General features: G+C 39.9%; 1 protein-coding gene across 2 annotated transcripts in view; it reads left to right on the forward strand.

Moving 5' to 3' along the window:
- The window catches only part of MGAT4A (alpha-1,3-mannosyl-glycoprotein 4-beta-N-acetylglucosaminyltransferase A), a 104,169-nt gene that overhangs the window by 59,178 nt on the left and 21,334 nt on the right, over window positions 1–23,657 (forward strand). For both annotated transcript variants that reach the window (XM_047781480.1, XM_047781479.1), the window contains exons 6-9: window positions 12,115–12,161; window positions 14,030–14,143; window positions 16,554–16,629; window positions 23,428–23,542. In XM_047781480.1, the coding sequence (XP_047637436.1) occupies window positions 12,115–12,161; window positions 14,030–14,143; window positions 16,554–16,629; window positions 23,428–23,542 (352 nt within the window). The remainder of the gene's footprint in view (window positions 1–12,114; window positions 12,162–14,029; window positions 14,144–16,553; window positions 16,630–23,427; window positions 23,543–23,657) is intronic.

The following is a 23,657-nucleotide window of genomic DNA, read 5'->3' on the forward strand; positions in this document are numbered from 1 at the left end:
TGACACAAATGCCAATCAGGAATAAATTTTATACTTATAACATCTTATAAAATTTGCTTGTAATTCAACAAATATTTACTGAAACAGTGGTAAGTATTAGACCTGTCACTGAATAAAACAAAATCTCTGCCAAATGAAACTTACTTTATAGAGATGGACAGATTAAAAAATTTATATATGGGAGTTCCCGTTGTGGTGCAATGGAAACAAATCCGACTAGGAACCATGAGGTTGTGGGTTTGATCGCTGGCCTCGCTCAGTGGGTTAAAGATCCAGTGTTGCCATCAGCTGTGGTATAGGTCGCAGATGTGGCTTGATCATGCATTGCTGTGGCAGAGGCCAGCAGCTGTAGCTCCAATTAGACCCCTAGCCTAGGAACCTCCATATGCCCCAGGTGTGGCCCTAAAAAGCAAAAAAATAAAAATAAATAAAATAAATAAAAAACAAATATATGTTGGATGGTAATGAGTGCTGTGGAGAATAAATCAGAGTAAATAAGAAAGAGGGAACAGGAGTTCCCATCGTGGTGCAGCGGAAAAGAGTACAACTGGGAAACCATGAGGTTGCGGGTTTGATCCCTGGCCTTGCTCAGTGGGTTGAGGCCCTGGTGTTGCCGTGAACTGTGGGGTAGGTAGCAGATGTGACTAGGATCTGGCGTTGCTGTGGCTGTGGTGTAGGCTGGCAGCTGTAGCTCCAATTAGACCCCTAGCCTGGGAACCTCCATATGCCATGGGTGTGGCCCTAAAAAAAAAAAAAGAAAAAAAGAAAGAAAGAAAGGGAGAACAGTATTGCCAAGGGGTGGTTTATTAGATACTTGGACAAAGCCCTGCAGGATGCAAGAGTTGGACAGTCTAAGCAGAGTCACAGTGTGTGCAAAGGCCCTATGGCGACAGCATGGCTTGGCACATTTTGTGAAACAGCGAGTAGAGGCCAGAGTGGCTGGAGCAGAAAAGGTGAGGGCCACAGCAGTAGGAGACTGGCAGAAAAGGAGTGGGTTGGGCCCGATCACTTCGGCACCGAAGGCCATTGTGAGAACTTTGCCTTTGCCCTCAGTCAGGGGACTGGCAAAGGCTTTTGTTTTTGGGTTTTTTGTAGGGCCACATGACACATATTTTACGCTTTGCAGGCCATGCAGTCTCTGTTGTAGCTGTTCAACTCTGCTGTTGTAGCCCCCAAAAAGCCAGAAACAATATGTAAATGAAAGGATGGGATTGTGTTCCAGGAAAATTTTACTTTTTAAGAGGAAATAGGTCTGTTTGGAAACTGTGATCTAATTAAGATGGAAAGAAAGCCAGGTGAGGGTTTCAAGTAGAAAAGACACTCACTTGACTTATGTTTTTCTTTCTTTTGAGGTACTTTAAAACACTATATTTTGAAATCCCACCCTGTTTTTCTGTTTCAGCATACAACCCAAAATATCACATTGTGTTTCGTTGTTCTCCTTAGTTTCCTCCTGTCCATGACAGTTCTGCAGTCTTTTCTTGTGTTCCCTGAAATCATTGACTTTTCATGAGTACTAATCTGTTACTTTGTAGGGGGTCTCAATTTGGACTTGAATGATTATTTTCTCGTGATTAGATTGCAGTTACACATTTTTTGGCAAGGATAACATGAATTACTGTTTAAAAGGATCAGAGTGGCTGCTTTGGAAAAGGTATAAGCTAAGGGATTATTTAGAAAACTGGTGTCATAATTCATATGTGGCTTGGACTAGGATATTCATGAAGGTGGTAAAAAGTATTCAAATTATGAACATATTTGGATGGTGCTCTAATAACAAAAACTTGAGAACTGTTGCTGTAGCATCAACAAACTGTTCAGGAGAAGGAAGCATCAACAAACTGTTTAGGAGAAGGAAAGGAAGAAAGGCTATGATAGATATATTGGAAATGATGGAGTTCCTGTCGTGGCTCAGTGGTTAATGAACCTGGCTAGTATCCATGAGGATGCAGGTTCGACACCTGGCCTTGCTCAGTGGGATAAGGATCTGGCACTACTGTGAGCTGTGTTGTAGATCACAGATGAGGTTCGGATCCCAAGGTGCTATGGCTGTGGTGTAGGCGGGCAGCTACAGCTCTGATTCTACCCCTAGCCTGGAAACCTCCATATGTTTCGGACGTGGCCCTAAAAATATAAAAAAAGAAAAAAAAGAAAAGAAAATGAAAAACTAGCCCCTTTTTTCCACCATACCTATCCTCTTAACTTCCTCTTTCTTACTCTCTTCTTTCAACAGCTTGACTACTTTAGAAACTGAGAGCTAATGGTGGCATGTGTTAACTTTTTTTGGTACATCTGCATTGAATTTAAAGTCTCATAAAATTGGAGTTCCCGTTGTGATGCAGTGGAAACGAATCCTTCTAGGAACCATGAGGTTTTGGGTTCGATCCCTGGAGTCGCTCAGTGGGTTAAGGATCTGGCATTGCCAGGAGCTGTGGTGTAGGTCACAGATATGGCTCGGATCTGACGTTGTTGTGACTGTGGTGTAGGCCGGCAGTTACAGCTTGGAAAAGACCCCTATCCTGGGAACCTCTGTATGCTGCCAGTGTGGCCCTAAAGGACAAAAGACAAAAATAAATAAATAAAGTATCATAAAACCAAACAAGAGGTGGATAGGAGTAGCTTTTCCTTGGACCCTAGGGAAATAAAATTTATTATGAGCTGCCAGGCCCATTCTGGCACATGCCTGTCATTTTAGCCCTTTGATTTGTCACTGGTACACATAATCTCTCTGGAATTCTCTTTGGTTCATTATCATAAAAAGTGGCATCTGCTTCCATCCCTGATGGAGTTAATAAGGACCAGGCTGATTTTTCTGCTATAAGCAGTGAAAAAGCTAGATCAAATATATGATGCAGTTGTTCTCAGACATTGGATAGCAGACCAGGCAAGATGTGATTCCTTGAGGGAGTGAAATAAATGGAGTGGGCAGTGCAGTTGCTCCAACTTTCTTTCTTCCTGGAGATGTATTCCAGATCACGTTGCAGGAATCCCAAAGAGAGCAGCTGGAAATCGCACCACAGAGTTCCAGAAAGAAGACTCCTCCTATACAGGGAACGATGGTGCCTTTGAGTCTTTGTTGTACTGGATCACATACACTCAGGGTGAAGTGCCACAGCTCTGGGAAAAGGATGATCAGGGAGCTATAACTTGAATGAAATCCCGTTGCTCACATAGGATGAGGGTCACTAGCCAAAATGGTAAGTCCATGGTGATCATGCCAGGTATTCGACAAAGACTCCAGAGGAGCTGAACTATCCTTGAAGTGGTTACTCTAGACCCACCCCAGCTAAGCTTAGAAAGAGGCTAATAGGAACCAACTGATCCACAGATAGCTACCTGCTGGAATAAAGCTCAGCAGTGTCTAAAAGAAGACAGCAGAATCATGACACTCAACAATGTCCACATATAGGAGTTCCTGTTGTAGCTCAGTGGCAACAAATCTGACTAGTGTCCATGAGGACTCGGATTTGATCCTTGGCCTCACTTGGTGGGTTGAGGATCCTGTGTGGTTTTTTTGTTTGTTTGTTTTTTGATTTGCCAGTATTTTATTGATGAGTTTATATCTGCATTTACAACTCAGGTTAATCTATAGATTTCTTTTTGTGCTAGTTTTTTTTTCCTCAATGAACTTTATTTTAATTTTTGAAATTACTCAATGAATTTTATTACATTTGTAGTTGTACAATGATCATCACAACCCAATTTTATAGCATTTCCATCCCAATCCCCCAAGCCAACCCCCAACCCCCAACCTGTCTCCTTTGGAAACCATAAGTTTTTCAAAGTCTGAGTCAGTATCTGTTATGCAAAGAAGTTCATTGCATCCTTTTTTTAGATTCCGCATGTAAGTAATAGCATATGGGGTTGGTGTCTCACTGACTGACTTCACGTAGCATGATAATTTCTAGGTCCATCCAAGTTGCTGCACATTCCACTGTTTCTTTCCTTTTAATGGCTGAGTAATAGTCCATTGTGTATATGTACCACATCTTCTTTATTCACTCCTCTTTCGATGGGCATTTAGGTTGTTTCCATGTCTTGGCTATTGTATATAGTGCTGCAGTGAACATTGGAGTACATGTATCTTTTTGAGTCGTGGTTTTCTCTGGATAGATACCCAGGAGTGGGAAGGATCCAGTGTTGCTGTGAGCTGTTGTGTAGGTTGAAGCTGTGGCTCGGATCTGGCATTGCTGTGGCTATGTCGTAGGCTGGCAGCTGTAGCTCTGATTCGACCCCTAGCCTGGAAACTTCCATATGCTGTGGGTGTGACCCTAAAAAAAACAAAAGGAAAAAAAAAAGTCCATATATAATGTCCAGTATCAAATAAAAAACCATTAGTATTCCAAGGAGCAAAAACCAAAACAAAACAAAAAAAGTGACTCATAACCAGAAGAAAACTTAGCCATTAGGAGCAAATCTATAAATGACAGAGGTGATAGAACTGACAGATAAGGACAATAAAACAACTATTATGCACATTTCAAGTACTTAAAAGAAATAACACAAAGAGGAATAGAATGGAAGACACAGGTTTCCCTGCTATCTGAAAGTGGAGCATTCCTATGAAACTTTTGTACACCAAAAATGGCTTAAAGTGAAGAAGCAATTACCTGTTTTTTGTAAAAACAAAAATCCCCTTCAGATTTCTTTTGCTTAGCAAAAGCGAGTACTAATATAGGTCTTTCATCTAAGTGAAATGACATAAACCAAACTTTTGAAAAGAGGGATACCTGTATATAAGAGAATTAAATGAAACATATAGCAGTGAACAGTACAATATATGAAATTAAAAATTTACTCTAAAGGCTTAACAGCAGATTACCTGCTGCAGAAGAAAAGGTCAGTGAACTTAAAAACAATAGAATTTATCCAAAATTAAGCATATAGTGAAAAAGACTGAAAAAATAAAAGTACATCAGCAACTTATAATTAACTTGTCTGTAATATGCAAAATCAGAGTTCCAGATGAGCAGAGAAAGAAGGGATAATGGCTGAAACTTTTCCATGTTATATTTTATTTATTTTTTATTTTTATTTTTTGTCTTTTTAGGGCTATACCCACAGCATATGGAGGTTCCCAGGCTAGGGGTCTAATTGGAGCTGCAGCAAAGGCCTACACCAGAGCCACAGCAATGCCAGATCCAAGCTGTGTCTGTGATGAACACCACAGCTCATGGCAACACCGGATGCTTAACCCACTGAGCAAGGCCAGGGATTGAACCCACAACGTTATGGTTCCTAATAGGATTCGTTTCTGCTGCACCATGATGGGAACTCCCGTTTTCCATATTTAAAAAAAATTATAATACCTCGGATTCAAGAAGCTCACAAACCCTAAGCAAAATAAACATACAGAAAACCACTTCATAGTGTGTCCTAATCAGATTGCTGAAAACCAGAGTTAAAGAGAAGGTCTTAAAAGAAGCCAAAGAAAAGACACACTATGTTCAAAAAAAAAAAGTGGAGCTTCCTCTGTGGCGCAACAGGGTCAGTGGTGTCTTGGGAGCCACTGGGACGGGGGTTCTGTCCCCAGCCCGGCACAGTGTGTTAGGGATCCTGTGTTGCTGTGGCTGTGGCTTTGGTCAGGACTGTGGGTCTGATCCCAGGCCTGGGAGCTCCATATGTCATATGCCGTGGGGCAGCCAAAAATGACCAAAAAAAGAAAAAAAGAAAAGTACGAATACTACATATTTTCAAAAAGAATGCAAACCAGAGACAATAGCATGTCTTTAAATAGCTTGGGAAAACTGCTTTTGGGTCTTTTTTTCTGATGAACTGTCTTACACTTAACATTACAAACTTTTCTTTCTTTTTTTTTTTGTCTTTTTGCTATTTCTTTGGGCCGCTCCTGCGGCATATGGAGGTTCCCAGGCTAGGGGTCGAATAGGAGCTGTAGCCACTGGCCTACGCCAGAGCCACAGCAACGCGGGATCTGAGCCGCATCTGCAACCTACACCACAGCTCACGGCAACACCGGATCCTTAACCCACTGAGCGAGGCCAGGGACCGAACCCGCAACCTCATGGTTCCTAGTCGGATTCGTTAACCACTGCGCCTAGAACTTTATACCACCTGGGTGTGTGGGTGTCAAAGGCAGGTACTCCAAGCTCTGTCCTTGTATCAGTGGGCAGCCGAAAGGCCCATTCACAGTGCTGCTTCCCTGGCCTCCTGCTACTTCATAGGCTGAGGACCATTGACCAGCGGGCTTCTGAGTCCTAAGCAAGTCCTTTCACAGCCTTAAGATTTCAAGTGTAATTTCTTCCAAGAATGGGTAGAAGGAAGATGAGCAAACATAGGGACACCTTGAATAATGTTATCAAGCCTAAGCCAGAAACCACCTTCTGGCCTCTTGGGCCAGTTCAACCTTTCTGTCTCACCAGGACTTGTCCAGGACTGCAGTGCGAGCCAGGCTTTCCTGCCCAGCCTCCCACTGGTCATGTCTTTCCCATCTGTACATATGCGTTCGGGTAATAGCATATTATACCCCTAAAGTAGATCCAAAATAGAAAATTTTGCAGTATGATCTAGTCCAGTGGATCATCTTGCATATACCCTAAGGGCAGAGACAAAGCCCTAATTAACATATCCATTAACTTAAAATATTCCTTTTAGTATTTTCTGTTGATTTTTATAGATGTGACTAAAAATGTGTGTCATATTTGAGTCCAAATGTCAAGTCTCCAGAGACTTTGACTCTCCTTTTATTAGGTTACTTCTTTTCCTTCATTATATGCTAATTATACAGCACTTAACAAACATTTATATACGTATATGTTTATAGATATTATCTTAGGGTTTTTTGTTTGTTGGTTTTTTGGCCATGGTATGCAGCAGCTTGTTCTGGAATCTCAGTTTCCAGAACAGGAATTGAACCTGGACCACAGAGGTGAAAGCCAAATCCTAACTATTAAGCCACCAGGAAACTCCTAGTGTTGGTTTTTGTGTTTAAAAAAATTTTTTTAAGTTTTATTGATGTGTAGTTGATTTATAATGTTGCAATAATTTCTGCTGTACAAGAAAGTGATGTAGTTATACATGTACACACATCCATTCTTTTACAGATTCTTTTCCCACACAGATTATCACAGAATATTGGATAGAGTTCCCTATGCTCTCCAGCAGGTCCCCATTGGCCAGTCATTCCATATACCTTGGTGTGCATATACTAATCCAATACCGTTTTTTGTTTGTTTGATTTTTGTCTTTTGTGGTCCACACTTGTGGCATATGGAGGTTCCCAGGCTAGGGGTCTAATCAGAGCTATAGTTGCCAGCCTACGCCAGAGCCACAGCAGCGCAGGATCCGAGCTGCGTCTGCAACCTACACCACAGCTCACGGCAACGCCGGATCCTTAACCCACTGAGCAAGGCCAGGTGTCGAACCCGCAACCTCATGGTTCCTAGTGGGATTCGTTAACCACTGCGCCACGACGGGAACTCTGCGTTTTTTTTGTTTTTTTTTTTTAAGTTTTTACCCTCAAATTATTTAAAATTCAATCCCTTTAATTTTATGTTCTCTTTTGATCTATAGCTCAAAATATCTCTTCATGTGGGTAACTGTTTTACAGCTTGTCTCTGATATTTGTCATATTTGTTTATCTTTTATAAGAACTTGCTTCTTTCTAATTTATTCTTTGGACCACTAGAAATAAATTTCAGTAATTTATTTTTAAAGATAGCTTCCGCTCAGTTTTCTATTTCACATATGTTTTTTCTTTGAAGTATTACAAAGCACAATAGCTATGGCATATTAAAAAATGATATTGTTTTATATAGCGATTGATTTTAATTGAAAGTTTCCCTGAAGTCAGTTGACTCTGTTGCAGTTTTCTGATTGCCATGACATTTGGCAGAGAATTATTTCTCTTCAAATTTGGACTTTATAAAGTATTGGTTTAAAATGTAAGTTTAGGAGTTCCCATTGTGGCGCAGTGGTTAACGAATCCGACTAGGAACCATGAGGTTGCGGGTTCGGTCCCTGCCCTTGCTCAGTGGGTTAACAATCTGGCGTTGCCGTGAGCTGTGGTGTAGGTTGCAGACGTGGCTCGGATCCTGCATTGCTGTGGCTATGGCGTAGGCCAGTGGCTACAGCTCCGATTTGACCCCTAGTCTGGGAATCTCCATATGCCGCGGGAACGGCCCTAGAAATAGCAAAAAAAAAAAAAAGACAAAAAAATATATAAGTTTAGCATTTATTACTGTCATTTCATTTCATTTATATACTACTGGTAAAATTGATTCTTAAGCCAAGTATATATGTTGATGAATTGTTACGTGTGTATAGAGTGTATGTTGGTGAGTTGTACTAGTGATGTATTTGAACCTGCTTTTATGCTTCTTAAACTTTGCCTTGCGTATCCTTAAGAGAAGTAGCATGACCTTGTACTCCCACAGTTCCAAATGCACAATCTTATATATATGTGTGTGTGTATATATATATATATTTTTTTTTTTTTACATTTAGCTTTTTTCTATCTCTTGGTTTTTGTGGGGTTTTTTGAATTCATATAACATACAGCTCACTTAAAGTTGTGCAGGAGTTCCCGTCATGGCTCAACAGTTAATGAACCCGACTAGCATCCATGAGGACGCAGGTTTGACCCCTGGCCTCGCTCAGTGGGTTAAGGATCTGGCATTGCCGAGAGCTGTAGTGTAGGTCGAAGATATGGCTCGGATCTGGTGTTGCTGTGGCTCTGGCGCAGGCCAGCGGCTACAGCTCCAATTGGACCCCTAGCCTGGGAACCTCCACTTGCTGAGGGTGCAGCCCTAAAGAAGCAATCAATAAATAAAATAAAGTTGTGCAGACATCATCTCAATCAGTTTTAGATTTTAATCACCTGAAAATGAAATTCTGCGCCCCCTTAGCCTTTACCCATTAATAAGCCTCTCACCCCCCGCCAGCCCTAGACAACCACTCATCTACTTTCTTGTCTCTATAGATTTTTTTTTTATTCTAAACAGTTTATCACAGCTATAAAATATGTGGTCCTTTGTGACCCTCTTCTTTCACTTGGCAAAATGTTTTCCAAGTCCATCCATGTTGCAGTATGAATCAATAAATCTTTTAGTTGTAGTATAAAAATATTTAATTTTACTTAACCATGAAGAGTACTTGATTCTACAGGAAAAAAAAAAAAGTTCCTCTTTTGCTGTGTATATCTGTTTTTTTTCCCATCTATCCCTAATATATTGTTCACCTCCCCTTAGAATATACCCTTGAATCTATAACATCTGCATTATGGATTCACAGATACGATCTCAGAATTGAATGATAATATTACCTTTTAAGAAGTCTCCTCAGGGGGAGTTCCCTAGTGGTTTAATAGGATTTGGTGCTTTCACCACTGTGGCCTGGGTTCAGTCCCTGATCTGGAAACTGCTGCATGCCACAACACCCCCCACCAAAAAATAAATAAATAAATAATAATAATAAAAAAGTCTACACTGGCCTTTTAAAAATATTTCAGGAGAAAGGCTGCCTTTAATTTAAAGCAAGCCAGCCCCCAAGAGCTCAGAGACTGCTTATGTTGCTGAAATTGAAGAATAGGGGAAAGGCAAGTAGAGGACTAAGTGGGGTTACAGACTGGTCTGTCTGTTTGTTTCTAGGCCAGTTATACATTTACTTTCCTCAGAGGAGTCCCAGGACAACTCCCCTGGCTGATACTAGATAGGATTGATACTGGTGTGTAATGATGACGCCAATTACAGTCATTTTAGACAACCTTTTGCTAGTTATGTCGGTTAATGTGCAATGCAAGGATTCTGTGTAGTATTGGATACAGATCATTTGCAGTTCCCAAATTTTATTATGTATTAAAAGAATAAATCTTTGTTCACATAAGCTTATTCTTCTTGGCTGTCCTTGTGGACAGCCTGCTGGGGGCAAGGAGTCTTGTCCATTTTGTATTCCCATTTCCTCCCATAAATGCTTATCATGTTGGATTTCAGGTGTTACTAAACTCATTCAAGTGTATACAAATCAGACTTGATCCTCTTCTCCCAAATTATAGCCTGATGAGTGGTAAGATGTCTTTGGGTTTATGAAGGGGAGGTACAGAGGATTTTGAGCTGTGTGCTAGTTGTGTCCCCAAAATAATTTGTTAAAAGTTCGAGGGATATTTTATTTTAACTTATTTTTTATTTATTTTTATTTTTATTTTTTTTTGTCTTTTTGTCATTTCTAAGGCCGCTCCTGTGGCATATGGAGGTTCCCAGGCTAGGGGTCGAATCGGAGCTGTAGCCGCTGGTCTACACCAGAGCCACAGCAACGCAGGATACAAGCTGCGTCTGCAACCTACACCACAGCTCATGGCAACGCCGGATCCTTAACCCACTGAGCAAGGCCAGGGATCCAACCCGCAACCTCATGGTTCCTAGTCGGATTCATTAACCACTGAGCCATGACGGGAACTCCTATTTTAACTTTTTAAATTGAAGTATAGTTGATTTATGATGTTGTGTTAATTTCTACTGTACAGAAAAGTGATTCAATTATATATATGTGTGTGTGTACACACACATATACACACACGCTCTTTTTAAAAAAATTCTTTTCCATTATGGTTAATCATAAAACATTGAAGAGAGTTCTCTGTGCTATGCAGTAGGACTTTTTCTTTATCCCCTCCAAATATAATAGCTTCTATCTGCTAACCCCAGCCTTTTCCCCCTTGGCAACCACAAGTCTGTTCTCTGAAGGATATGGTCTTAATAAGAGGTCTCACTCCTAAGTCTTTAACAATAAAAAATAGAAATTACTTTGAGGTAACAGAAATTAAAATTTAAATACTTTTCCAAAAAAAAAAAAAAACCTCCTCTAAAACAACTTTTTATGATTCAGTACTTTTGTAATTTCCAGGGTTAAGCTTTATCTTTGTTGGTTTGTTTTAGTTTCCTCAGGTATTAGGTATTTTGGTAGTCTTTACAGCATATATCATACTAAGATATATCATTGATTCCTTTTAACAGTTGGACATTTAAAGTCATCACTGTATTTAAAATTGGTGGGAGAGTTCCCTTGCGGTACAGCAGATTAAGGGTCTGGCCTTGTCACTGCGGCAGCTCCGTTGGCTGCTGTAGTACAGACTCAAGTCTCTGGCCCAGGAGCTTCCACACGCTGTAAGGGCAACCAAAGATTTTTTAAAAATTGGTAGGGAGCATTGGCTATTCACTTGTATATAATTTTAAAATTCATGGGTTCCATAGAAGTTTATTTCTGGCTGATTAATGTGCTCTTGACTTGGATTCTCATTAACAGCCTAGTGATAATAATAACAATAGTAATAATAATAATACAGAATAATAGAGCTTTTTATTACATAGCTTCATCATCTAATGTCATAATATCTGAGGTATTATTTCCTTCCACCTTTTTTTTTTTAATTAGATAGGAAACTGAAGCTTAGAGAAGTGATTTGATTTAAATTATATAGGCCAGTAGCTAGAGAGGCAAATCTGGAACCTAGGTTTATTTTTTAATTTTTTTATTATTATTTTTTTCTTTTTGGGGCCGCACCCATGGCATATGGAGGTTCCCAGGCTAGGGGTCCAATTGGAGCTGTAGCTGCCAGCCTACACCACAGCAGCAGCAACGCAGGATCTGAGGCACGTCTCAGTCCTACATCACAGCACATGGCAATGCCGGATCCCTAACCCACTGAGCGAGGACGGGGATCAAACCCGCATCCTCATGGCTCCTAGTTGGCTTCGTTAACTGCTGAGCCAGGAAGGGAACTCTCTGAACCTAGGTTTTTGATTCAAAGTAGAAAAATTTTCCCCTGTAGCATGCTGCATCTGTTACTTCGTCATTACCTACAGTTTGGATATTGCAGAAGTAGAAATAGTTTCCATGCTTAGTTTTTTTTCTGTTGAATTGAACATAGACAATTGAAAACCGTAAAAACTCATGGATCTGCTTATTGTATTGGTAAGTACTCAGTGAAATATAGCCGTGCAATAAAGTAAAATACAGAACTCTGGTCCCCATAAGTTGTCTGAAAAGTCAATATAATGTTTTCAGTGAATGTTTTCATCATTTACTTAATTTTGAGTTCAGAATTAAAAGTTAAATAAAAATACAACATGAATGTGGGTACAATTTTTTTTTCTTTCCCAGACAGATATTGATTATGTACATGGTGTTGTAGCCAACCTCGAGAAAGAGTAAGTTCTTCTTAATTATGCAAATTTATTTCTTGGCTCTTTTGCCGAAAGAAAATGCCTTCTTTTATGGTTCATTTTTCCGTGGAGTTCAGTGTTCACCGGAACACTTGTCATTGGTCTTTTACCTTATCATAAAGTTTTCGTGTATATTTCAAATTATCTGAAAGGACTCATTGGTGTATTTCATTATAGAAAAGACTTGAGTGTCATATATATGTAAAACTATCAGACAACAGTTTTAAATCTTGAAGACAGTGAATAGAGGTTCATATGAGCTCACTTAAATCTTTTACCCTCTGTTTATCAAGAAAAAACTTTTATTCTGTCAGGGCCGGTAGGTTTCAGTTTCAAACCTCAATTCTAAACTATGTCTAAAAATCTGCAAATGTTCATTAGCAATTAACTGTGAACTGGGCATATAGCAGCTAACAGATGGAAATCTTAGTAAGTTGCAGGTACTATTTGTTTTTATAAGATTGCCTTTGTAATTTTAATAGTGATATCATGAAACTTAATCCTGATAGGAGTTTGTTCATTGGAATGCTAACTGTTTTTGCTTCCCAAAGACATATCTTCTACTTAAAAGACAAAAGAAAAGCAACAGTTATTTGCCAGCTCTAGGTCAAAGATAAAATGGCTGTATCTGCTAGACCCAGAAATTTTTAAAAATGTGTGCATACTTCAGGATGAAATTGTGCATTTGTTAGATTTTTTTCCTCAAGTGCTCAATTTCTTGGCAGCCTTGATGCAAACACAAATTGGTAGAGAATCCTTAAATATAGAAAGGAGGCAATGATTACTAGACTCTCTTCCCCCAAACCTATGGGCAGGTCCATGGGGCTCCTGCTGTTATTCTGTTAATTCTCTTTGTCCTCAAAGTGCAGGAAAACAAAGCCACACCCCCCCCGCCCCACCCCACCCCACCCCCAAGTACAATGAAGCACTAGAAGCATTTGTGCACAGGCAGATAATTGCACAAGCATTTTTTTTTTTGGAGATTTGCAAACTTGAGCTAAGGGAGAATACATATGTGAAACAAAGTACATTTAAATCAGCTAAGATTGATTTTAAAAGCTTGACAACAGTTTTTCAACCTTGGCACAAATGTTGCTCAATGTCCTCAGGGGACAAGATTGCCCCCAGTTAGGAAATACTAGCTTAGAATGACAGATGGTCTATACCTCACAACTAAGCCTTCCTGAAAATTGAAGAACTTTTATTTTTGCATATATATGTATATAGATATAAACATAGTTCATTAGTTTGTTTTTCTTCCTATTTTCTATGACTCCTTGATTGTTCTTTTTTAAAATTCTGATACTTTTTAGGAATTTAATACCTGCTATTGGCCTAGGATTTCTAAACTACTCTAAGGTTGTTAGTATTTTACAATGTTTTTAAGCATTATTAAAAAAAAAAAAAAACTTGTGCTATTGGGAAAAAAATCTGTATTTTCTGGCAGATAAAATCAATGATGAGCTGCTTCACGTAAGATGTTGTGACAATAGCAGTATACCTTACAGATTTTTTTTTTTTTTTTTAAGGGTTGTACCCACGGCATATGGAAGTTCCCAGGCTGGGGGTCAAATCAGAACTGCAGCTGCGAGCCTACACCACACCCACAGCAACGTGGGATCCAAGCCATGTCTATGACCTACACCACAACTCATGGCAACAACAGATCCTCAACCCATTGAGTGAGGCCAAGGATTGAACCTGCATCCTCATGGATACTAGTTGGGCTTGTTGTCACTGAGCCACAATGGGAACTCCCAGTATTTTTATGTTAAACACAGTAAGTTGATTGTTAAGATATAAAATCCCACAGGACTTAATTTAAGTAATTCCGCAAACTTTTTTAATGATAGGTTTTCTAAAGAAATCTCTTCTGGCTTGTTGGAAATAATTTCACCTCCTGAAAGCTATTATCCTGACCTGACAAACTTAAAGGAGACATTTGGAGATTCTAAAGAAAGAGTAAGGTGAGCCTTTGGTGTTTAGAATGCCACATCCTTGTCAGTATATGTATCATATAAATGTCCTTCTTATTTAGTGAAGCTCAACTAACTCATTTGAAGTTTGCGCTGAGTAGTGAGAGCTAAGGGTTTTTTGGTTATTTTATTGGAAATTCTGTGATGTTTCTGATGAGATGATGAGTTTGAATTTGGGAAACCTAATGATTATTACAGCTATGCCGCTCTGTGATGTTATACCTTTTCTTGAGAGTGTATTAATATAACCCAAAAGTTAGTCCAGAGAGATACCGCACATCTGTATATGACATAAAGGAGAACTGATTTAATAAAAGTGATAGAAACAATAATACTCTTCTGCACAACTACATTGCAATAAAATAATTGGTTGGATTAATTCTCTCTCAATCTCTAAAATTGAAGGAGTTAGAAACTTTCATTGTGTTATTAAATCAGAGTAATCTAAGAGATACTGAATGGCATCATTTTTGAATTTTTGTCTATAAGCAGAAAAAAATTGGGGGAAGATATTTATTACATTTCTTTTTTTCTTTTTTTTTCTTTTTTTTTTGTCTTTTTGCCTTTTCTAGGGCCGCTCTCTCAGCATATGGAGGTTCCCAGGCTAGGGGTCGAATCAGAGCTGTTGCTTCTGGCCTACACCAGAGCCACAGCAATGTGGGATCCAAGTCCCATCTGTGACCCACACCACAGCTCACAGCAATGCCGGATCCTTAACCCACTGAGCAAGGCCAGGAATCAAACCCACAACCTCATGGTTCCTAGTCAGATTCGTTAACCACTGAGTTACAACGGGAACTCCGAGATTTATTACATTTCTTGAATTTTAATTTGTCACAAAGACAGGTATGTCCATATTTGGTTAATTGTCTCTCAATAAATATAACTTTATTTAAGAAATTTAGGGTTGAATTTCATTAAAACAGACAAACTAACAAAAAGCAATCTCTAGATAAACTCATTAAATTCAGAACAACTTGTAAGGTATTTTCTGGAGAAGTTTAGTTAGTCATTCAAAACTTTCATTTTGTTGTTTTATTTTTAAACTGGCTTTTGGAAAAACCACTTCTCAGAGTTCTCTTGCTGTGGTACAGTGGGTTAAGAATCCGATTGCAGGAGTTCCTGTCATGGCACAGCGGAAACAAATCCGACTGGGAACCATGAGGATTCGGGTTCGATCCCTGGCCTCACTTAGTGGGTTAAGGATCTGGTATTGCCATGAGCTATGGTGTAAGTCAAAGACTTGGCTCGGATCTGGCATTGCTATGGCTCTGGTGTAGGCCAGGAGCTACAGCTCTGATTAGACCCCTAGCCTGGGAACCTCCATATGCTGCAGGTGCAGTCCTAAAAAGACAAAAAGAATACAACTGCAGCATCTGGGGTCCCTGCAGAGGCACAGATTTGGTCCCTAGCCCAGAGTAGTGGGTTAAACGATCTGGCATAAGACACAGCTGTGGCTCAGGTTCAGTCCCTACCCTGGAAACTTCTATATGCCATGAGTGCAGCCCTTAAAAAAAAAAGACAAGCCACTTGTCTTATTTATCATTGGTCAGTATGTTTCTGTAGGCTACTAAGAATTCACCAAAAGGACTTAATATTGTAAATTTTAATATGATATTTTGGATTTTTTAAGCATTCTATACATATTAATTTTTTACCTGTCTGGGAAGTACTAGTTCCCAGAGATATTAAGATGCTACTGAAAAAAAGGGCTGTTGATCAAGAAAATTTGGAAAACATGAAATTAAAAAACTTTTTTCAACAAATCTATTTACTGCTGAATTTTCAGTGCCTATAATATCCTAATATGTCTCTAGAAGGAGTGTCCTTCCCATAGACTCCTACATATATATATATATATATATATATATATATATTTTTCTTTCTTTTTAAGGCCATACCTGCAACATATGAAAGTTCCCAGGCTAGGGGTTGAATCAGAACTGCAATTGCCAGCTTATGCCACAGCCATAGCAACATGGGAACCAAGCCTTGTTTGTGATCCACACTGCAGCTCACAGCAACACTGGATCCTTTAACCCACTGAATGAGACCGGGGATTAAACCCACATCCTCATGGATACTAGTTGGGCTCGTTACTGCTGAGCCACAGTGGGAACTCTGAGAATATATTTTGATAAAGTCCTCGTTAGAGACAAGTAAATTTTTTTTCACTCTTTTCTAAGTGGTGGTATCACATTTGTCTCCCTGTCTGTCTATCTTTCTGATGTATAATATACACATTGAGAATATGTAATATATATCATATCTATGTATATATTATAAACTATTATTATATATTATAAGCTATTATTATGTATTATAAACTATTATACATTTACCCTTAGTTTGCTCAATTTGAGTCTCATTCCCAATTTAATTTTGAAAATTTGTATTTCAGATGGAGAACAAAACAAAACCTAGATTATTGTTTTCTAATGATGTATGCCCAGGAAAAGGGCATATATTACATCCAGGTAAGTGTGGGTTTTCCTTTAATGTTTTTCACACTTTTAAAGAAGTAATATCAAGGTTATATTTTCTTTTTTTATACTGATTTTTAATTTTTCCATTATAGCTGGTTTACAGTGTTCTGTCGATTTTCTGCTATACAGCAAGGTGACCCTGTCACACATACATGTATACATTCTTTTTTTCTCACATTTTCATGCTCCATCGTAAGTGACCAGACATAGTTCCCAGTGCTATACAGCAGGATCATCAGAGGTATATTTTCATTAAAACAAAGGTTTAAAAGCATAAACTCTCTAAGATGTGTAGGATCATAACAGTGTACCAGAGAGCAGAAGGTCCTGTCACATCACTGAGAATGTGGGCACTGTGGCTCCACTCGATAGTGGAGCTCAGACACTAGGGCTCCGCTTAGGGGGCCAGTGATGGATGGGTCACTTATCTCCTTCCTTTGCTCCATCCCTCCATCTTCTCTCATCCTCCCATTCTCCACTGTTAATAAGAACTAAGATTTAATTACTTGGCAGATTTTAGGGGTTCCCATTGTGGCTCAGCAGTTAACAAACCTGACTCACATCCATGAGGATGCGGATTTGATCCCTGGCCTCGGCCAGTGGGTTAAGGATCTGGCATTTCCGTGAGCTATGGTGTAGGTCGCAGAATCAGCTGGGATCTGGCGTTGCTGTGGCTGTGGTGTAAGCCTGCAGCTACAGCTCTGATTCACCCCCTAGCCTGGGAACCTCTATATGCCTCGGGTGCAGCCCTAAATAGACAAAAAAAAAAAAAAATTTGGCAAATTTTAAAGAAGAATTTCCTCATAGCTATTTTAGTGGTCTCATGGTAGATAGTTTTTGTGTGTGTGCTGCAATACATTTACATTTATATTGAAGATAGTAAAGCTGTCCTGTAGTTCTAATGGTTCAACTTTTTGCAGCATGGCTCCAAGAATAAGTCCATAGTGATACAGGTTAAGGTAGCCAGGTAGGCAACAACTTAAATCATTCCAGGAAGCTCTTATTTCTTCCAGATCTTATTCTCCTTAATACTCAATCTTCAATTTCACCATTGGAATGTCACTTCTTTAACCAAAGGATTTTATCCCTTGCTCAGAATGTAATTCCCGGAGAGCTAGAACCCACAAAGCCTGTCAGCTGTTTTTTTTTTTTTCCCTGTATAAAAGTTTATTAGATCCTTTCCAGGGAGGGGCTTTGGATGAGAGTGGCAAGAAGCAGCCCTGGATCTGCTTGAAAAGGAAGGGAAGGAAATGGTTTGGAAGAGCTCCCGGGTGTGGGGGGAGGGGGGAGAAAGAAGAGACGCCATCACATGGGAAGGTGACTTCTTGACGGAATATTGTCACCTTTGACATTGTACTCTGGGCCGTCTGCACTCATGTGTGCCTGAACCTGTCCTTGGTTCACAGGATGGAAAATGTAAATGATGACGAGTCAAAACATGACCTTTTCTATAACAAGATGCACCACCCTAGATTTTGATAGTAGATTTCCTTTATTTTTTTTATTTTTTATTTTTATTTATATTTTATTTTTTTGTCTTTTTGCATTTTAGAGCCGCCCCTGGGGGTGTATGGAGGTTCTCAGGCTAGGGATCCATTGGGAGCTGCAACTGCCAGTCTACACCACAGCCACAGCAACTCGGGATCTGAGCTGCATCTGCTACCTACATTACAGCTCACAGCAGTGCCAGATCCTTAACCCCCTGGGCGAGGCCAGAGATCCTTGAACTGCGTCCTCATGGATACTAGTCAGGTTCGTTAACTGTTGAGCCATGACGGGAATTCCCTATTTTCCCTATTTTTTTTTTTTTATTAAAAAAAAAAAATGCTGGAGTTCCCGTCATGGCGCAGTGGTTAACGAATCCGACTAGGAACCATGAGGTTGCGGGTTTGGTCCCTGCCCTTGCTCAGTGGGTTAACAATCCGGCGTTGCCATGAGCTGTGGTGTAGGTTGCAGACGCGGCTCGTGGCTCGGATCCTGCGTTGCTGTGGCTCTGGCGTAGGCCGGTGTCTACAGCTCCGATTTGACCCCTAGCCTGGGAACCTCCATATGCCGCGGGAGCGGCCCAAGAAATAGCAAAAAGACAAAAATAAATAAATAAATAAAGAAAGAAAGAAAGAAAGAAATAAAAATGTTATTGAAGTATAGTTGATTTACAGTATTGTGTTAATTTCTGCTGTATAGCTGTCATATTTCAAAATATCAATACACTAACAATGAAACTACTAAATGCAATTAAAAATTATTTTGTCCTTTTCCCCCCAAGAGTATATTCTGATATGGATATATAGTCAAAATTCCATGTTTGAAAGTCACTGGATGAAATTCTTCCTGTGTGACCACACTGCCAACTTGATATGAAACTAGGTTCATTTGTTTCCATTTTTTTTTTCCCATTTGTTTTTTTTTAGGATTTGTTTTTCCTTTTTAGTTTGAAAAAAACATAACATTCCCAGGAGTTCCCGTCATGGCACAGCGGAAACTAATCTTTCTAGGAACCATGAGGTTGTAGGTTCCATCCCTGGCCTCGCTCAGTGGATTAAGGATCTGGCGTTGCTGTGATCTGTGGTGTAGATCACAGACATGGCTCGGATCTGGCGTTGCTGTGGCTGTGCTGCGAGCTGGGGGCTACAGCTCCAATTGGACGCCCCCAGCCCGGGAACTCCCATATGCTGTGGGTGCGGCCCTAGAAATACAAAAGACAAGACAAAAAACACAAAACAAAACAAAAACTTAACATTCCCAAATCAAAACTTATGTAAAATAAGGTATATTTACAGGAGTCTCCTTTTTAGCCTTGTCCTTCTTCCTGCATTTCCTCCTTCCCCCAGGGGTAACCACCGTTTTGATCTCTCCTTGTGTGTTTTACAAGTTGAAACGAAAATACAAATATAATATTCTGCTTCTTTCTGATACTATGGTTGCATATCACGAAAGCAGTATTTTACACCTTGTCTTCTAGCTTCCTTCTATAAACTAATTTTCACTAATGAGAGATATGTTAGATTTTTTAAAGAGTGGCCCTTTGTCCTGACAGAATGCTAATGTCAGAGAAGCACCTATGTTTACTCAAAGACCAGTACATGAGGGCTCATAGCAGCTTCATGCATAAAAGCAAAACCTGGGAACAACCCATATGTTCTTCAGCAGGTGCCTGGTTAAGCAACCTGTGATGTATCCATACCCTGGAGTACTCAAACATGAAAAGATTTGAACTATGATCTGCACCATCTTGGATCTCAGAGGAATTATGCTCAGTTTAAAAAGGCATTCTTAAAAGGTTACATGTAGGAAGTTCCCATTGTGGTGCAGTGGAAACAAATCTGACTAGTAACCATGAGGATGCGGGTTCAATTCCTGGCTAGTGGGTTAAGGATCTGGCATAGCCATGAGCTGTGGTGTAGGTCACAGACATAGCTTGGATCTGGTGTTGCTGTGGCTGTGGTGTAAGCCTGCATGTGGTGTAAGCCTGCAGCTGCATCTCTGATTCAACCCCTAACCTGGGAACTTCTACATGCTAAAAAAGAGGTTACATGTAGATTCCATTTCTATAGAATTCTTTTTTTTTTTTTTTTTGGGTTGCACCTGTGGCATATGGAAGTTCATGGGCCAGGGATTGAATCCAATCTGCAGCTGTGACCTACACCATAGCTGCAGCAACACTGGATCCTTTAAACCACTGCATTGGGCCAGGGATCAAACTTGTACCTCTGCAGCTACCTGAGCCAACGTGATAACATTGCATGAAACTAAACACACCCCCCCCCCCCCCCCCCCCCACACACACACGACTGAGTGCATGTAAAACTGGTGAAGTTTGAATAAGATGGATGAAATATGTCAAAATCCATTGCTAATAGTGATATTGTACTGTAGTTATATTGGAGGATGTCTATTGGGGAACACTGAATTGAGGGTATTTGTGATCTGTGTTATTTTTTACAATTGCATATATGAGTCTACAATTCTCTAAAATGGTCTTTTTTTTAAAAAAAAAATTGTTTTGTGTGATGAGATGTGAGACTGGAGCAAAGCAGTTGTTCTAACAATATAAAAATGTGAATTTTCAGTGGTAACCAAAATTAGTGTACTGAATTTTAAGTAGGCATTTGCTTATTTCCTGTACACTTGTGTATATTTAAATTGGCTCCAAGCATGGTTTTTAATCTACTTATTGCAAACACTTGGAATTGCCTGGTACTGGGATCGTCTTTCCTTTGGGCATCCACAGTCAAGGTCTGGGTTTAAGTGTGAGCATCTCTTCTTTGAAAAAGCAAGGTCAGGTGACTGTGTAGCCCTGTGCTTTGTCTGGTTTTCCTTCCAGCTTCCCTACGAGCTCTCAAGGGCATGAAATATGTTTTTTCTGAAGTTCCCATTATGGCACAGTGGTTAACGAATCCGACTGGGAACCATGAGGTTTCGGATTCGATCCCTGGCCTCGCTCAGTGGGTTAAGGATCCGGCATTGCCGTGAACTGTGGTGTAGGTTGCAGACGCAGCTCGGATCCCATGTTGCTGTGGCTCTGGCATAGGCTGGTGGCTATAGCTCCGATTCGACCCCTAGCCTGGGAACCTCCATATGCCGCAGGTGTGGCCCTAGAAAAGGCAAAAAGACAAAAAAAAAATGTTTTTTCTGTTCACTGAAGGGCTCGCAAGGTTTAGTACTGTGTCTGGAACATAATGAAAGCTCCATAAATATTTGACCAGTCAAAAACCATACCTTTCCAAATACTACTACTGTTTCTGCACAGGTAGAACTTCACAGATAGGAAAAAAGCTTATAGAACTTAAATACATGAAAATCTTAAACTCTAAAGCAATTGAACATTATTTAGCAGATAACAGAAATGATCATGTATAATTAAGAAGTAGAATATTATGCTGTATAACACAGGGAACTGTACCTGGTATTCTGTGATAATCTTCGAGGAAGAAGAATCTGAAAGAGAATGGATGTGTGTACAGGTATGACTGAATCACTTTGTTGCACAGCAGAGATTATCACAACATGGTAAATCAACTATACTTCAATAAAACTTTCAAGGGTAGTTCCCGTCATGGCCCAGTGGAAACCAATCAAACTAGGAACCATGAGGTTGCTGGTTGGATCCCTGGCCTCGTTCAGTGGGTTAAGGATCTGGCGTTGCTGTGAGCTATGATGCAGGTCGCAGATGTGGCTCGGATCTGGCATTGCTGTGGCTGTGGCGTAGGTCAGCAGCTGTAGCTCCGATTAGACCCCTAGCCTGGGAACCTCCATATGCCACGGTGCAGCCCTAAAAAATAAAAAGCAAATAAAATAAAACTTTCAAAAATGAAAAAAAAGGTAGGCTGTTAAAATCATCTTGTGACTTTAAAATGTTTTGAAAGGAGATGGGGGAAGAAGTCTGCATACACCCTGATCCTTGGTCTGTGTGGAACTGGGAAACATCCCAGTAACATGAGGGGTTAGCAAAGCACCTGGGATTAACTGGCTCTCTGAGTTGCTACAGCTTCTTAAGTATTTTGAAAATGTCTTTTAAAATATAAAAAGAGAACTTTTAGAGAAGTTCCCGTCATGGCTTAGCGGTACGAACCCAACTAGGATCCATAAGGATGTGGGTTCAATCCCTGGCCTCCATCAGTGGGTTAAGGATCCATCATTGCCATGAGGTGTGGTGTAGGTTGCTGATGTGGCTCAGATCCCTCGTTTCTGTGGCTGTGGTGTAGGCTGGCAGCTACAGTTTTGAATCAATCCCTGGCCTGGAACTTCCATATGCCACAGGTGCAGCCCTAGAAAAGCCAAAAAAAAAAAAAAAAAAGAACTTTCAGGAACCTATCCTACAGAAATGAAATAACACTGCTACAAAGTATAAACATATCTATAGCAGCATTGTTTGCATTGACAAAGAATGAGAAACAACCAGGATATCTGCCTAGGAACAGTTGAATGATTTGTCCATCAATTCCAAGAAATATTATGCCTCTATTAAAGACAGGTTTTTTTAGAGCCACGCTCACAGCATATGGACATTCCCAGGCTAGGGGTTGAATCAGAGCTGCAGCTACCAGCCTATACCACAGCCACAGCAACATGGGATCTGAGTTCCATCTGTAACCTATACCACAGCTCACGGCAACGCCCTATCCTTAACCCACTGAGGGGGCCAGGGATCGAACCTGCATCCTCATGGATACTGGTTGGGTTCGTTACCACTGAGCTACAACAGGAGCTCCCTTAAGGAGAATACATTAAATATATGCTTATTAACTAGGAAAGGTGTTCATAATATATTAAGAGAAAAAAGCCGGTTTCGTTAATAGGGTCCCTTTTTTATGAAGATGTAAAGGTGAGTGGGAGCCTTCAGGTAGGTCTGGGTCTACCTGTGCTGTGTGTTCACAGAGAAGGTGTCAAGGTGCTCACCCAGCCTTTGACATCAGGCACCTCCGCCCGCAGGGTGGAGGGCAGAGAAAGAAAGCGGCTAGCTTTTTTTTCTTTTGAAAAGAAACCAGGATATAGTATGAAATCATATTGGGCACCATAAAAAGACCAGAAGTCACGACTCATGGGTAGTATTGTTATTTCTCACGCTAAGGATACGGTTTCGTGGACGTGCTGTCTGCATCTGCCATTTTATTTTCCCTGTTTTATTTTAATGAGGCTTATTTTTTATATTTTTATCATTTTCACCATTGTTTTCTTGATTTTCATTATAAAAGTGTGTTTGTGCCTTTTTATAATAAATCCTGTCCTGTCTAAATCTTCTTTTCTCTTTCTGATTTATTGATGTAATTATTCACCTTTTTTTGGTAGCTTGAAGATGATATTATTGTCAAACAGAATTATTTTAATACCATAAAGAATTTTGCACTTCAGCTTTCTTCTGAGGAATGGATGATACTTGAGTTCTCCCAGCTGGGCTTCATTGGTAAGAAAAGTATCAGATTTATCTATTTTTCTTAACTAACTGCGACTCTTAGAATCTTAAACTCTTTTTTTTTTTTTTGGTTTTGACCTAAAGTTGTCTTTTAAAAAAAGGAAAC

This window comes from Phacochoerus africanus, chromosome 5 (assembly GCF_016906955.1).
Source record: "Phacochoerus africanus isolate WHEZ1 chromosome 5, ROS_Pafr_v1, whole genome shotgun sequence".
NCBI classification, from domain to species: domain Eukaryota; kingdom Metazoa; phylum Chordata; class Mammalia; order Artiodactyla; family Suidae; genus Phacochoerus; species Phacochoerus africanus.